This window comes from Bos indicus x Bos taurus, chromosome 5, assembly GCF_003369695.1.
Source record: "Bos indicus x Bos taurus breed Angus x Brahman F1 hybrid chromosome 5, Bos_hybrid_MaternalHap_v2.0, whole genome shotgun sequence".
NCBI lineage: Eukaryota > Metazoa > Chordata > Mammalia > Artiodactyla > Bovidae > Bos > Bos indicus x Bos taurus.
Window position 1 is genome coordinate 94267044 of NC_040080.1, and position 16128 is coordinate 94283171.

The following is a 16128-nucleotide window of genomic DNA, read 5'->3' on the forward strand; positions in this document are numbered from 1 at the left end:
ACTTACCTTCCCGGGGGAGTGGGAAGAGGGGTACACGGCCCACTCTGAACAATTAGAGGATAGAGGAGGAAAAAAAAAATAGGAGGAAGAAAAATATCAACACGACCTTGAAGGCGACAGGTCCTTATGGAAATAAGTAAGTAAGTAAATAAATAAATAAGGATCCACTCCTCCCCCCCCCCCCACCCTGCAAGGGGTGTGTGGGGGTGGGGCAAAGGAGCAGCAAAAGGGCTTTTTAGTGTAACTGAGCATTAGAGAAATACGCATGGCTTCTATGTGAATTTAGGAGTTTGAAACTTTTGGAGGTTATTTATGTGAATGGCCTGAAGGCAAGCCCGTGAGTGGCTCTTGGGGGACCACGTGATGTCATTAAACCAAGTTTTATGGTGTAGGGAGAGCTGACAAACCCACAATATATTTACATCATATATAATCTTAACTGTCCAGCCACGCAGCTGCTGGTGAGGTTTAATGCTAGGACAGAGGGCCTGGCAGTTAGAGGGGATTACGGCGCTGGGGATGATGGTGAGAGAGGTTACATCTTCGCAAATGAATCCCAGGCGAACGCTGTAAGTTAATTTTCTCTCTCTCTGACCCTTTCTCCCATTTACTTAATGTCCCCCCAACCCCGCTCCAGATAGGAGGCAGTTCCCACTCATTAAGGGGAGGGGAAGAAGGCCTCCCCAGGCCATGGTGGGAGAGAAAGAGAAGCCGCTGGGAGGTAGAAGGATGGGGGAGTTTGTCTCCTCAGACCAGCCCTCCCCACTCCCAGCCCCTTAGTTCCTCCAAATGCAAGTTAACTGGGGTAAAGAGAGACTTGGATTCTTTAGAGCTTCACTAGGTCTCCCTGACCCCCTTTCCCTTCTCAATTGGGAAGAAAGACAGCGGCAGACACAGGGATGTTTGGTGTTTGTAGGACTGTGTAAACTCTAGGCGCAAGCGCAAAGGGCCTCTGGGGCCTTTGTCCTGGGGAGGGGCCAGTTCAGCCTTGGCCAGTGGCCCAGAGACCAAGGCAGGGCGGGACGCTGGGGAGGGGGCCAGGGAAGGAGAGTGTGAGACTACTGAGCCTGCGACCTGAAACGGCAGAAGCATTTTAAAGGTAGAGGATGGAGCCCAGGAGGTCCCCAAACATTCTTTCTTTCTTCACCACCAGACCTAAATGGGCAGCTGTCCCAGTCTCCACAGTCTGGGGGTCTTAGCCGGTCTGGGGCCAGTATGGTTTCATGCCTCCCTCTCTCCCTCTAGCTGTTGAGATCTTTCCTGGTGTCCCCAGCACTGGCCTGAGGTAAAACTAGGCCCTGGAGGCCAGGAGGCTCCTGCTGTGAGTGGAGTGTAAATGGGTGTGGGAGTGGAGGTAACATCTTTATTGAGCCTGGCCAGGGAAGTCCCTCAGCTCTGAGGAGAGAATGGCCTCTGGGGGATGGAGCCTTCAGGACCCAATATGGGTTTGCACCCTGGGGCCAGTCTCAGGCTTGGGCTCCCTTCAAGTTTCTAGGAATGTTCCTTCCTAGAGGTGTCGTGGGACATGGAGGCACGTGTCCTCCACACCTTCGAGTGTGTACCCTACCTGACAACCTAGGAACTCAGGTTCTCTGAAGGGGCCAGGGATTCCGAAGCCGGGCCAAAAGGCGGCCCTTCGAGGGTGTAGCGTCTTAAGTCCTGGGAAAGGGAAGGGGAGCAGATGGGGAGAGGGAGTGAGCCGCCTGGAGGGACTGACTGCCCTGGGGGCTAGCAGCTCTGGGTGCCTGCGGTGTGGAGAGGTGCGGTTGGATGACTGGAAGAGGACACTGCTACTGAGCCCCTGCCGCCCAAGAGACTGAGGCAGAAGCAAGCAATCAAGCAGAGGCAGGGAGCCCAGGCAGACTCTGGCAGGGTGAGGGGGGACAGAGACCCAAAGACACTGGGCACTGGGCGTCAGAGTTGGAGCCGCATCCCTCAGGGGACTGTCACCTGTGTGAGGAGCACAGGCACCCTGCTGGAAAAGTCCAAAAGCCTCCCCCTGGGTCCTCAGTCCCTCACAACCCACCTGCCCCACCAGCCTCCCACACCTTTATGTTCCGGGAAAGTGGCAGGATCCCAACGGACTCCTTCCAGTGGCCCAGAGGAGAATTAACTTTCCTGTTCTTTATGGGCCCTCCTCCCTTCTCCTCCTCCCCACTAGTCCAATTTGGAGAGTTTCTGGAAACTTTCCATTCAAGCAGCAGGGAGATGGGAGTTTCCCTTGGTCTATAACTTGACTCTTCCCCTCCCTCTGGCCTCCCTAGTACTTCAGGGAGCAAATCTAATGGTCTTCAATAAAGAATTTAAGCAGGGCCAAAGTTCCACACCCAGGCAAGACTCACCACCTTCCCCCACTCCTGGCGAGATCGCAGGCCTAGTTCTCTCAGCTCTGTGTAGCAGGGTGAGCGTGCTTCTGTTTAACAGACTTACATAGCATTTCTTGGAGGGTTTCTATAACTTCCTCGTCTTCTTTTCCTGTTTCTTAGGCTCAAAAGTTCCATGTAAATATCACCCCTTAATAGATCCTCCTTCCTCTCAAATAATTTGCCAGAGCGTTTTTTTTTTCTTCTTCTTCTTTTGTTTTGTAGGACTAATATAAAGGGAAGTAGTAGTACAACAGGTCTTGAAATTTTTGGTTCTCCCACTCCTCCCCCACACTGGAATTTGAGGTTTCTCTAGAGTAGGGGGATGGGCAGTCCATCAGGTGCCCCAACTAACCTGGAAAGCTTTTAATTTTGTTTCTAGGTCTTTAACCCTAGAAGAGGTCAAGCAACCAATCAGAAATATGCTAAGCAGGGTCACATGGCCTCCACTAACCAATCAGCCAAAAAGGGTCTCACCCTTCCCTGCTCTCTTCTTCCTCCTCCCTCCCCACCACCCTCTTTAGTTTCTGGGTCCTCCCTGTCTATGATGTGAAGGGAATAAGTGATGCTGAGAATATTCCAACCCCTTCCCTCTGTCCCTTACCCAGCTCTCAGGAGTCCGCGGCTTTTGTCCTCTAGTTCTAACAAAGTTGTATTTCGAGGTCAATCTCAATTGTACTGGGACTGGAAGTTGTATGGGCATCCTCTGCATTACTCCATGTTCTCCTGTGTGATCCTACCCAATTCCCTGCACTTTATAGATATGCCCTTTCGATTAGGCTGTACAGTGGGTGTGGATGCAAACTCCAGCCCTGAATTCAAATTCTGTGATTATTCCCTATACACTTACCTTGCACAACTTTTCGTTTTTATTCTCTTCCTATCCTCTTGAGCACAGGTGGAGCGACTAGAAGCGATCTCTTTCAATTTTCTTCCTGGAAATGCTCCAGAAGTCACTAGCTTTATCAAAGTGCCTCTGGCATGGTTGGGGAAGGCAGCAAAAGTGGAGACTTTCTGAAAGTTGTGTTTGGTACCTTTAGTTTGTTGAGTAACTTCAAGTCTGGAAAAGGGAATCAGCACAGAAAACCAGGACCCTTGCCTCACTGCTCTCATATGAAACAGTTGATGGATTTAAGTCCCCTTCCTTTCCATTCTTTTAACAAGATATGCCACTGCTGCTGCTGCTTTATCCTGGCCAATGGCTATCAAAGGACACAGCCACTGAAGATGTGGGTTTTAGTGTTTATATTTACATGGGTCAGGTCAGAATAAGCAATGGGTGATAAACTATTTCTGAGCAAAACAGCTGATGGTGCAGACAGTGTGCGTGTATGGCAGGAGTGCATGTGTCTCCTGAACACTTGGACTGGGCCCTGAGCCAACTGACTTGCTTTTCAGGTCCAGACCCAGGCATTTCATCCCCCATCCCTCAGTCTCCAGGGCTTTGTTGCAGGGTTAATTTTCTGATTGAGTTCCACCACCACCCCCCATCCCCGCAGCTGCACCCCCCCCACCCCCACCCGCACCAGCAACCTCCCCTTTCTCTGCTGATCTCCTGCCCTCTTTGAGCTGACTGAGCAGCAGGAGTTCTGATGGGTGGTGCCCCCAGACCTCCAAGCCCTCCTCTGGGGGTGTCAAGGGATAGCCCAGTTTGAGCTGGGCTTTGTCAGCATCCCCGCGGTGGTAGTTTGCTTTCTAGGTGGGGCTGATTTGGGGACAATGCCACAGACCAGGTGGGAAGGATTAGAATGAAAAGCCAGAGGAAGGGCAGCTCTTCTCAGAAACCACTGGGCCCTCACTTCCCAAGTTACCTTCAATCCCACCATTCTATTGACTTCTTTCATGAACTAGAATTAGAGCACACAAACTTATTTTTCCCTGGTAGATGGTGTGGTAATCTTGTCTAAGACCAATCCTCACCTCTAGTGTGGATATCTCATGCTGGAGTTTCCAGATTCCATGAAACTAAGGCAAGAAGGGGGGAGGGGTGTGGCTGGCTCCTTCTAAGCAGGCACTGGGAAGAGAGCTTTTATTGCCTCAGCCCCTCCTAATATCCAGGTCAACTTTATCTGTCTCTTTGCCTCTCCCTCTCTTTGTGTAATTACTTTGGGTTGAGTTTCTCAACGGAAACATCATTGCCCAGGGCTTCAGTTCTGTGCTTTCTTTTCCTGAAGAGACAAGCACTGTTCTGAGCCTCCTCCTCAGTGGGATTGTAGACCCTGGAGCCCTTAGCTGTGGAGAAGGGAGAGAATCTGGATTCAGGACCCCCCAAGCTCGGGCTCTTTGGCTTTCTGAGATGCAATTTAAAGAAGAGGCTAGCTGTTAGAGAGCCAGGAATATCTCATCCTTTTTACTAGGTCTTTGTAAACCCGAATGGTGTACCTGTTCTAGTACTTCCCTTCACTGCTTTGATAGGGCCCCAGGAGCCCAAGGAGTCTGGACTGAGGAGCTGAAGTAATAGAGATCTCTTTGTCCTTGAGTCCTACAGAAGAACTCTGGGATCCATTTTCTTCTTCCACTGCTAGGAAGATCCACTGTGTGGGGAGTGGGAGGGAAATGAAATTTAGGACTTGGGAAAGTTGGGCTGTCTAGGACCTTGTTCGGCTTCTGATAACCAGGCCTTAGAAGCTACAATGAAAGGTTGACCAGGAGGCTCTGGGTATGCTGGGGAGCAAGTACAGGAAGGAGGCTACTTCTCTACAGCTGACTCAAACACAGAGAAAGCTCTGCCATGATGTGCAGCCCCATATTAGGGGGTGGGATGGTGGGCTTAATTCCCTGGGATCTCTTTAGTTCTGCATGTGTCACAGCTCTGACAGAGTTAGAGGAGGCTAGGTTCTGCCCTGGAAAGAGTCCCACTTCTCCCAGCCCCCGGCCCAGAACATCACACACAAAAGTATATGTATGTGGCCAAGTATGGTATTAAAGAGGTCAGAAGCCGAGGCGGGACACAGTAAACCAGCCTTAAACTAACTTCCCAGTCCTTGTCCTGCTCTGTTCTTCCCATCAGCCCAGCCTGAAGACCATTTGTCCTCCCCCTCCACACTCATGCCCTCAAGCCCCAAGCAACTATTGAGTTTCTTCCTTTCTGCTTCTCTGGAAAACCAAACCCCTGGAGCAGCCCCCACAGAGGGTGGCAGCCAGGCTCTTGGTGTCTTTAGTGTCCTGTTGGCCTGTTGAGTTGTAGGGGAGTTGGAAGGCAGTGTGAGACCATGAAGCCAGATCCTTATCTGATCAAATCCACTCTTCAGGATCAAACTCCAAATATCTCAGGGCTGCTTCTTTGCTCAGATAGTGGAGAAAATTATTGTCTATAAAATGCTTCTTTAAAAAGTTAATTTTCTGGCTGGAAAACCCAGCGTGTGCGTGTGTGTGTGTGTGTGTGTGTGTGTGTGTGTGAATGAAGAGAGTAAGGGTCAGGTCCCTCATTTTGGATTGTGTCTCTCCCCCTCCTCTGGGTGGAGGATGGGGATGTGGGCTGGGGCTTTATTGAGGGTGCTTTTCCTGTTGGGAGTAGTGGTGGGTCATAAAACCTAGAGGAGGTTGTTTTGATCTGGTGACTTCTCAGGAAGTAGCATTTGAGCTTTTGCTTTGTAAATCACTCTCCCCTAAACTGGCCAACTAGATTGGATTGCACTTCCCCAAGCCCACCTGGGGCCCTTCTTACTTCCCTTTCCCCAGTAAACCAAAGCAGAAAAATCAAAGCAAGTCCAGGGGCCCCAGATCCTCTGCCTCCAATATGAAAAGGGCTCACTGGTGATTTGACCCCTCTAAATTCGGCATGTTCTGGGTGGTATGGCCATAGTTCTCCTTAAAATTCCAGATTTAAAAATCATACCATCTTTCATTTTCTTTTGCCCATGCAGACTTTGGTTCCCCCAACCCCTCAGTTAAAAAACAAGTAACATGGAAGGTAATCAGCTTCTGAGTCTGGTGGTAGATACAATGACTCCTGGGGGCACTACTCTCTTGTGGGGCTGCCATCTCCCTGTGATGCATTTCCTGAGCCCCAAACCCCTTCTTGACAAGGTGGGACTTTGGGTGTGTAAGAGAGAGCTCATGAAGAGAGGGGATGGGACTGAGGCATCATCTAGCATTATATGAATGGAGGAAACTCTCTGCAGTCAGTGACTGGGATTTATGTAATTAAGATGCATGCTGGGGTGTGAGTGAAAGCCCACAGCCTCCTTACTAACTGAACTGTAGCAAAAAAAAAAAAAAAGCATTTTACCTAAATGGCTCCATTTTGTAATGTTAATGACCCTTTCCCTCCTAAAGACACCCCTGCTTCTCAAGGGTCCCTCTGCCAGCTTTGGGCTAGGGAGCTAAAGGGAAAAGAAGTAAAGAGGCTTCTATCTCTGTCTCAGTTCAGGCTACAAGTTAGGATGCTTTCAGGCCCAGACATCAGGGCTCCTATCCATAGCCAGAGAAATGCCCCGTATGCTGGAAATGAGGCCATAGATTATATGAATTCCTGGGCCCTCTTAGCACTTACTTGCACAGGCTCCAGTTTACTCTCCTTCATTTCCCAGAGAAGTCTGAGTTGGGGCATCCCAAACCCGCAACCATCAGAGAATCTCCCTCATTCCTAAGGCTCGATGCAAATACACTGCCTTTATAGAGAGCTGAGCACTTCCATAGCTGTATACGGGAAAATATATTTATAGATCACTCCGTGTATAATAGGATGTATGTTTTCCATATCTCTCTACTCCACATTTAAATGCAGATTTATAGATCTTTAGATTTATAGATCCACAGTGAACATAACAGTCCTCTGTCAGATTTCTGTGTGCACATTACCAATCTCTCTATAGTGCTGGATGTATAGGCTGGGATGTATTGGTACAGCACTCCCTAAATATCTGGATGAATATTTGGTGAGCTTTTTCTTTCCCCTTGGTTGGAAAAAGACTCTGAGTGTGTTGCTCAATCTCTATTTTGAAAAATTTATCTAGATTTATGCAAAAGCCCCAACTCATAAAATAGCTACATATTGAAGCTACATATTTGGAGATCTTTATAGTCTTTGCAGTTTTGCTGCAAACTTAAATATTTGAAAGTATGTTTAGAGATGGTTCCATAATACATTTATCTATATGTAGGGGCATAGATCTCCCTCCAGAAGGATATAAACTTAATTCATCTCTCTGTCTATCTCTGTGTCAATAAAGACATAAGGTGAGTGCCTTTATTGGGGATAGGGAACAAATATCTTTCTGGCTGTTTTGCTTATTAAAGAGAGTGATTCTGTTCCTGTCTTCAAGGTTCCCACTAAATAGAGTCCAAAGGAGTTAGCTGCCTCCTAAAAACCTGCTCTAGGGACCACAGCCCTCTCCAGGCTTTCCCTGTGACCTGAAATCCCAGCCCAATCTCCCCAACCTGCAGGACCTCCCAGAACAGCCGCTAAGAAGGGAGAGAAAAGGGAAGAGTCCTAGGACTATGCTCCTCTTGGCTCTCAGGGTGGAGAGGTTGAGGGAGGGAAGCATGAGTCTCCCCAACACAACTGGGCCTTTGAAATTTGGGGAAAGATGTTCAAGTCTCCCCCTATTTTTGGAGGGTGCCCAAATGGTGCGAGGGTCACTGCCCTACCCATAAATGCCTCCTCCCCAATTGTTCTTGGTGCCCAGGGCCCAATTAAGCGGCTGCCTCACTCCCGGCAGCCGAGCTCTTATCGGCCGGGGATTGATGCCTCCGCGGCTCCTGTATATCATTTCCAAGATTTTTTCTGTCCAACTCCTCGGCTCCTTCGGCTTCCGCGGCTTTGACTAATGATTGCTACAGATGCCAACGTCTCCAGAATCCTAATAGCCAGGCAGGCGGACTCTTATTTACCCGGCAACATTGCCGCGGGGGAAGGGGGGCTGGGGGAGCAAGGATTGGGGTGTTGCAGGTTGTGGGGGACAGGGGAGAAGGTTGTGATCAAGTTTCCCTGAACTTCTTCCCCAGTGAGAAAGACATTCCCAACTCCCTCCTCTCCCTGAGGGAAAAATAGAATCATAAAATAGGGCTAATAGTAACTCATAGTTTGCCTCGTTGGAAAAGATCAAAGAATGAACAGGACATGGGAGAATAATCAGAGAAGTGTTTATTACTTGTAAATAGATGAGAGATTAAGCAGGAGACCAGCAGTTTAGGAAGGAAAAAGGAGGGTTTCTTTTATTTTTTTGTCCGGAGGAGGAGAGACAGGGAAAGTCAGCCACGGTGGGAGAAGGGGCTCCTTTTTAAGTTTTCGCGTCTTCCCCGTCCTCTCCCCACCCCAAATCTGGTCTTCCCATCCGTGAAAATGCCTCCCCTTTTTCCCTTTCTTCGCCTCACCTTCGGTCACTCCGGTGTAGGGATGACCCGCGTGTTGCCGACCCCGGTGCCTCCTCCCAGAGGCCGCTCGGGTGCCCGCTGGGGCTGCCGGAGTGCTGGGGCCTCTGTCTGGGGGTGGGGAGAAAATCAGACCCAACAGCCCACTGCGGGCTGGGGGTCGCCGGCCTTGCGGTTCCACGCGGGCCGAGTGGCGGAAAGTTGCAGCCGAATCCGCTTCTCCGGCGCTTCTGGGCCGCCAGCGGGGCCAGGTCTTTGGGGGGAGAGGCTGGAGTTCCCCGCCGAGCCTGCAGCCTGGGCATTGCGCTTCCTCGGGTCTCCATCCTGACCTTCCCAGACATACACACTTCATGCCGGTGAAGAGACAAAAAAGCCGAGCGGCCCGGCTCCGAGCCCAGGCGTGGAGTGCTCACTCCAACCCGGAATATTTTTCTATCAGAGAATAATGGAGCACAAAATAATTCAGCAGAGCGGATGGGCAGGAGCGCAGTGTGGGAGCCCCGCGCGGTGGGCCGGCTGCACAGCGGGCCGCGCCGCCCAGCCCCGGAGGACCATTTCGTTGGAGTGTAGAGCGAGGCCGCAGCCCAGCCCTGACCCAGCAGCCCGAGGGCCAGTCTCTAAATGACGGCCCTTCAAGAGGACTCGGAAATGCAAAAAGGGAGCCGAAAAATTTAAACAGTCTGAAGGTAGAGGCGTCCCGGCGCGGCCAAAGCGAAAATCAATTACGTAATTAAAACGGGGAGAGGGCGAGGCCAGAGGTTGGGGGTCCCGGGTTCCGAGGAGGCGGCCAAGGTATGGGCCGAGGCGGGTGAGTGGCCCGGGGATGGGGCTCGCCCGCCACGGCCCGGAGCGCGAGGGGCTGCGGGGAGGTTTATCACAGATCGCTATTGATTCCCGCTCGTCTGGGGAGAGCAGGCTGCATGTCCTCCTCCAGGCCGGATCCTGAAACCGACCGATGGGCCTTTCCGGGCTCCCTCATTTTTTATGGGGTTGCGGCACGCAGTGAAAGACGGCTCCCCAGATCCCAGGAGTGCCCGGATCTGTCCAGGCAAGTTTGTCTGAGAGTGCAGGTGGCACCAAGACATTGCCTCCGGGTTTAAGGGGATAGAGGAAGGTGGTACCCTAGTTTCAGGCACTTACATGTTCCTCTCGGTCTGGATTCCCCCAGCCTGGGAATCCAGGCTTGCTTTTGGAATGACTCTTATCTAAGGAGGGAGGCTTGGAAGGGATGTGGGTAGGCTTATCAAGGGGAAACTTGGGCCTGAGCTAACTGGATCCCTTAGGGGTCCCAGGGACCCCAGAGAAGGAAAGGGAAGAGTTTCTGGAGGAAGGAAAGAAGGCACACAGGGAGCTCTGTTTGTGAAGAAATGATGTTCTTGTTATTATTGAGGTTAATGATGGTAATGATTGGGTATGGCTGGGTCAGCCTGAAAGAAGAGCTCTCCACAGCCCTTTCTCACAGAGGCTTCTCTGGAGAAGTCACTGGCTCTCCGACCTAGCTGTAATTGGGGAGAATAAAATGAAGACCTTTCCTCCCCTGCCCTTTCCTCCCCCACTCCTTAAGAACTCCAGGAAAAAAGGGGACACCTTGTAAAATCTTCATCACCCACCCCAATAATTTCCCCTCTGCTCTCTCCAGTAAAACGCGTCATTTGGGGGCACTGGGCTTTTGCCAGGCACCCTTCTTATGAAGTTCAGCAAGCAGTTCCTGGGCCAAGTCCCCACTAATGAATTCTGTTTCTGACTCTGGAGGAGACCCAGGATTCTCTTGCCTGCTCCATGGAATTCTCCCTCTATCCTTGTCTCTGCCTTCCTTGGTCTAGGGTGCCTCAACCCATGAGTCCCTGGAAGCTCAGAGGCCAAGAACAGATTAGAGTATTTTGAGATGCCCTCATCAACCCCAAAAGGAACCCCACCTTCCTATCGGCTTCTTAATTCTGGGAGCACCAGGTCAGCTCTCTGGAAGCTACCCTAAGCCAGCCTAATTCCTAAATCTTTCAAAACCACATTTAGAGTGCTTTAAAAGTAAAAGTCCTTTCACCCACCTCTAACAGGAAAGTTCAAGTTAGAAATACTCAGCAGCGCAAGCTTCTTGCAGCACTGTCAGAATTTTTCAATAACAACAACAAAAATAAGAATTAAAGCTTTCATCAAGGGGAGAAAGGGACACCCCCACCCTAGTTTTAAAGAGGATATAATCCTGCAGCCTTGGACGAGAGTGGGGAGCAGGGGTCAGTGAGGCCAGGATGAGCAAAGAAGAGGATGGGGAACCCAACCTCTAACTAACAATTTCTCCAGCATAAAAATGAAACATCAAATTCGTTAGCCCAGGGCCTTCATTTTTCCCCTTCCACATTATAACTAGTTATTGAACTCACTGGAAGATCTAAAGGCCATTTGCGAAGAGACAAATTTCAATGGAGTTTCCCCATCAATAACCCCATGGCAGTGACCTATTGGAACAAGTCAAACACCCGAGGTGAAATGCAGGTCACTCTGTCTAACCAATATTAAAATGCGGCCACTTTTTAAAAAGCCACTTTAAATGAGATTTGAGGAAAATTGAATTCCAAGGAAGGCAAAGCAAGGAGGGGGAAATTCACGAGAGGACCCTGCTTATGGTCTCCGAACAAACAGGAGAAATTCATCTTTAATATTTTAAAGGGGGGCAAATTAACATTCCATGATTGCTTTTTTTTTTTGAGACTATAAGCGATTCCAGGAGAAAAAAAAGGTTGAGTATTTTCTGGTGACACGTCTGGGTTATTAAAATCATTTTAGACCAATTCATTACTTTTACTGACAAGAGATTTAAGAAAAAATCAATTAAGCATTTGCATATTCTTTTGCATACATTAGCCCTGCCTGCTGGCATTAGAAGGGGACAAAACACATACATATATACAAATACACACACAGCGGGGAAAATGGGAGCCTTGCTTTATTTGGGGGTTTGCAAGTTGCTTGGAGAAAAAAAAAATGGAATGAATTACTTGATGGTATACCATCTAAAAGTCAAATTTATTTGAGGAAGAGGAAAGAGACGTGTTGTGATGTTTAATCTCTAAAACAACAACAAAAACCATATATACACGCGCGCGCATACAGTCACATCCTGTCCTTCTGAGAGTGGGGAAAGGAATGACACCTCCTTTTCCCTCTCTTTGCCCGCCAAATCCTGAGTTGGCTCTCACTATTTTTCTCCCTAGGAAAATCCAGGGAGTCTGAGAGGTGAGATTTTAATGCAGCAGAGAATCAGTGGAGTCGCTGAGGTCTCTCAGCCGGCAGCTTGTTACTGGGGAGGGGAGGAATATGGGTTATCCAACGGTCAGTATGGTAATGCGGGCACAATAAGGCCTCGCACACAATGGACACATATTTTTCTTCAGCGGTGTCAGAAGGGAAGCGCTTTGTACTAAAACACGTTTCCGAAAGAGAAACCAGATCGAGATTTAGAAAGAATATGGGGGGGCGGATGCGGGTAGCATTCAGCGAGTGATTGTTTGGAGGCTGGCAAAAGGTGATCAGAAAAAATTAAAAAAATAAAATTGGGGCTGAGAGAGGTAGAGGGCAGAGCAGGGGTTGGAGATCCCTGGGCTGATGAGGCAGGAGGGCAAAACACAAAAGGAGATACAAGGATTCATCACGGACAAGAGCTGCTTTAGGCCCCCCCAACCCATTAAGCTAACGCTAAGTACAGGAGCCCTCAGAAGGGATCTTATTTCTATGCTCGCAATAATATCCAGGTGAAAATGTTTGTATGTGTGTGTCTGTGTAGCGGACTCTGGCTTGCTGTTTTCATGTGATAGGCGACTTTCTTGCTACTGAGATATAGGAGCCCAAAGAGAGTTTTTTTGGTAAATGATGTAGATACATGTGGACAAATTTGGGGAAATCTCCCAGATTTTACTTTCTGGATCCGAATGTCAAATTAGCTGTGCAAACCTGGAAAGAAAACTCCACGTATTTATGGCTGCATAAGGAGGCACTTAATACATCAATAAATATTAATAGTATGAATGCACATGGACTTGGCATTCAGTTGAAGGCATCTGAACTCTCTTGGATCTGCCTACACACACTGGCCCAAAGTGGGTTTCGTGCTCCCTTTCCCTCAACGCACCTGCAGGAGCTCAGAATCCTGGGGAGTGGGGGTGTAAGATGGGCCGAGCCTTGGAAAGGACTTCCTAGCAAGCCCAAGAGGGTGAAAAGAAGGAAGAAAAGCAAGTTGAGGCGGGGGCAGGGCTGGTAGAAGGTGACAGTGAGGGCTGGGAGGAGGGGAGCCAGGTGGAGGTGAGACTATTCCTGGCCAGCATAGGGTGGGGCAGCCTGATCCAGGTGCAGGCCTAGAAGGGAGGATGGGGGTGGGGCTGGAAGGCTTTCTCCTTCAGCAACCTTTCCCCCACCCTACCTGAGCTCCTGGAGTTCTGCCTCTCCCCAGGTTGGGGGCTGGGGCTGGGTTCAGAATTTTTCTGTAGGACAGCAGTCAGCATTGGTTTCCCTTTGGCACTTCTAACAACTTGTAATTAACCCACCCCCCAGCACCAATAATAAACCAACTAAGCAGCAGCCTTCACCTTCTCAGAGTCTCAAGCTCCTCTTCCAACCAAACCAGCCAATCTTCACATGCAGAGGGTCCCAGATAAGAGTGGGCAGGAGTACTTTGGAAATTTGAGAATCGCCTCTAAGAGGTGGTCAGCCTCCAGGGAATTCCGGTTCTCTCACCCATCTAGTGGCAGCAAGTGGGCACTGACCTCTGGGCAAGAGGTTTCCAGGGACTCCCAAGCACTGGCTCTTGGTGAGCCTAGGGTGAGGGTAGGGGGCTTGAACATGGCAGGAAGAAAGGTGGCCACGGGCCCAGGCAGAGGGAATCAGTCCTTTGGGGCATCTGCTGTGGCCCAGCTCTCCAACCTCAAGGTGAGCCCTAATTTGGAAGTGAGAACCCTCTCTGGCATCCCAAAGGTGGTGAGAGACAGGTTGGGAATCTCCTGCCTTCAGCCTCCCTCTCACAACGGTTTTATTTTTTTCCCTTTCCCCTCCTCATTCCCTTAATTGCAGATGTTCTAATTAAACCCTCAAATAGTTGTTATGCCGTTTTAAAAGGTACTTATTCAAGTGTCAACCAGGCTGGGCTGGGAGGAGGCAGCGTAGGGCGGCGAATTAAAGGTAGATTGACTAATCACAGCGGCGATCATAATAATAAAATCAGAGGGGAAAAAAATCACATTACGACTTTTCGTGGAAAGGAGGGAGCAGGCAGCCAGCGGCCGCCAGCCCTGCGCCGCCGCCGACACAAAGAGTGCGGGCGATTCCGCGAGACTGATTTATGACGTTTTACAGCCCTATAAAAGCTGTAGCGACGAGGCAAGCGCTCCTACCACCGCTGGCAGATTTAGTCTAATAAATAAAACATAAACAGTTAACTTTATGTGTCACTTTTATTGTTATCAAGTAAAATATAGCCGAGCCCCGGCAAGCTATGATTTTAAACTATAATTGTTATCAAGTGCAACAAGGGGACCCAGCTCCCTCCCTGGGCTCTCCCTTCTCCCACCCCCACCAACTCTGAGTTATGGGATCAGTTAATTAGAATTGGTGGCATGACGTGGCCACCCCTAGCTGGCGGGGGGGGGGGGGTGGGGGGGTGTCAGAAAGCAGCTCTTCTTGCCCCCTCCCTCCTCCATGGCCCTGCCACCCCACCATCAAGGCTATTCCTGTGGGTGGGTGGCAAGAGAGAGGGGAGGGTGCAGGAATGGACTGGAGACCCCCGAGTCCCGCCCAGCCTCCCCAGCTTCGTGAGCTCACCCCTCAGTTTTTGGAAGGCAGCCTGGAGCTGACCCTTGGGGATGCGTGTTTACATGTAAACACATGTGTTACATGGATACAATCCCTGGCCGGAAGCAGGCTCTACTAACGCAGGCCTTCCTCCTAGCTAGGTCTGCCCTCTGTGGGGATGGAGAAGGAAGAGCTCCCAGGGCCTTGGCTGGGCACCATCCCAGGGGACTGGCCCCTGGCAGAGTGCTCTCCTCCTTGCCCCAAGTCCTCAGGAACCGGCCTTGGAGGTAGTTGTCAGAAAGCGGCAGGCCAGGCAGAATGGAGAGCAGAAACAACTGCCAGCGGAAGAGATCCTCTGCTCCAGGCTGGGCAGGGAGGGTCAGTGGGCACTTGGGGAGGGCAAGGCTTCTGAACTATGCTTTTGCCAACCACTTTCTGAACTATGCTTTTGCCAACCACTTCCTGTCTCTCTTCAGCGGGGGCTCAACCCCCAGACCTCCAGAAATGACGTCAGAATCATTTGCATCCCGCTGCCTCTACCTGCCTGGTCCAGCTGGGACCCTGCCTCGCCGGCCCCCTGGCCAGAGGGTTGGGTGAGTGTGTATGGAGAAGAGGGCTGGACTCTGGTCTCCTTGGATGGCGGGGTACCACAGGTTCTCCAGCCTCCTGGGCTCAGCCTGGGCCCCTCCCCATCCAACCGCCACTCCAGTCCTCATTCAACTTCCTCTTCCTGCGAAAGAGGGGCGCTGCCCCGTGACCTACACAGATTGAGACAGGATCGCCATGAATGGGGATCTCTGGAAAAGCTCGGGAGCCGAGGCCCGAGGGGTACACCGGAGGTTCAACGGGAGACTCTGGGAGGGGGCTGAATCACAGCCTCCCAACAGCCTCCCAATGCCCAGGCTTTGGAAAGGAGCTGGGGACTTCCCATCTCCTTTGGCAGGGGAGCGTTGTCAGTCGGAGGGGTGTGTACTGGGGGCACCCCAGCCCCTGCCAGCTAACCCCACATCACCACCACCACCCCCCAGCACCACCACCACCACCACACACAAAAAAAATTGGATACATTTTGAATAAAGCGATTCGGTTCCTTATCCGGGGACTGGGTTGCTCCGTGTGATTGGCCGGCGGAGTCACATGGTGAAAGTAACTTTACAGGGTCGCTAGCTAGTAGGAGGGCTTTATGGAGCAGAAAAACGACAAAGCGAGAAAAATTATTTTCCACTCCAGAAATTAATGATCATGAGCTCGTATTTGATGGACTCTAACTACATCGATCCGAAATTTCCTCCATGCGAAGAATATTCGCAAAATAGCTACATCCCTGAACACAGTCCGGAATATTACGGCCGGACCAGGGAATCGGGATTCCAGCATCACCACCAGGAGCTGTACCCACCACCGCCTCCGCGCCCTAGCTACCCTGAGCGCCAGTATAGCTGCACCAGTCTCCAGGGGCCGGGCAATTCGCGAGGCCACGGGCCGGCCCAGGCGGGCCACCACCACCCCGAGAAATCACAGCCGCTCTGCGAGCCGGCGCCTCTCTCAGGCGCCTCCGCCTCCCCGTCCCCAGCCCCGCCAGCCTGCAGCCAGCCAGCCCCTGACCATCCCTCCAGCGCCGCCAGCAAGCAACCCATAGTCTACCCATGGATGAAAAAAATCCACGTTAGCACGG

At 50.8% G+C, this 16128-nt stretch overlaps 1 protein-coding gene across 2 annotated transcripts in view; it reads left to right on the top strand.

Annotated features, from left to right (window-relative positions):
* Positions 1-16128, top strand: part of HOXC4 (homeobox C4) — a 37668-nt gene that overhangs the window by 19874 nt on the left and 1666 nt on the right. The window contains exons 1-2 of one of the 2 annotated variants that reach the window (XM_027543078.1): positions 170-569; positions 14930-16128. In XM_027543078.1, the coding sequence (XP_027398879.1) occupies positions 15690-16128 (439 nt within the window). In that variant the 5' untranslated portion in view covers positions 170-569; positions 14930-15689. Of the gene's footprint in view, positions 1-169; positions 570-14929 lie in introns of those variants that run through there. The other variant, XM_027543079.1, reaches the window with a different exon arrangement.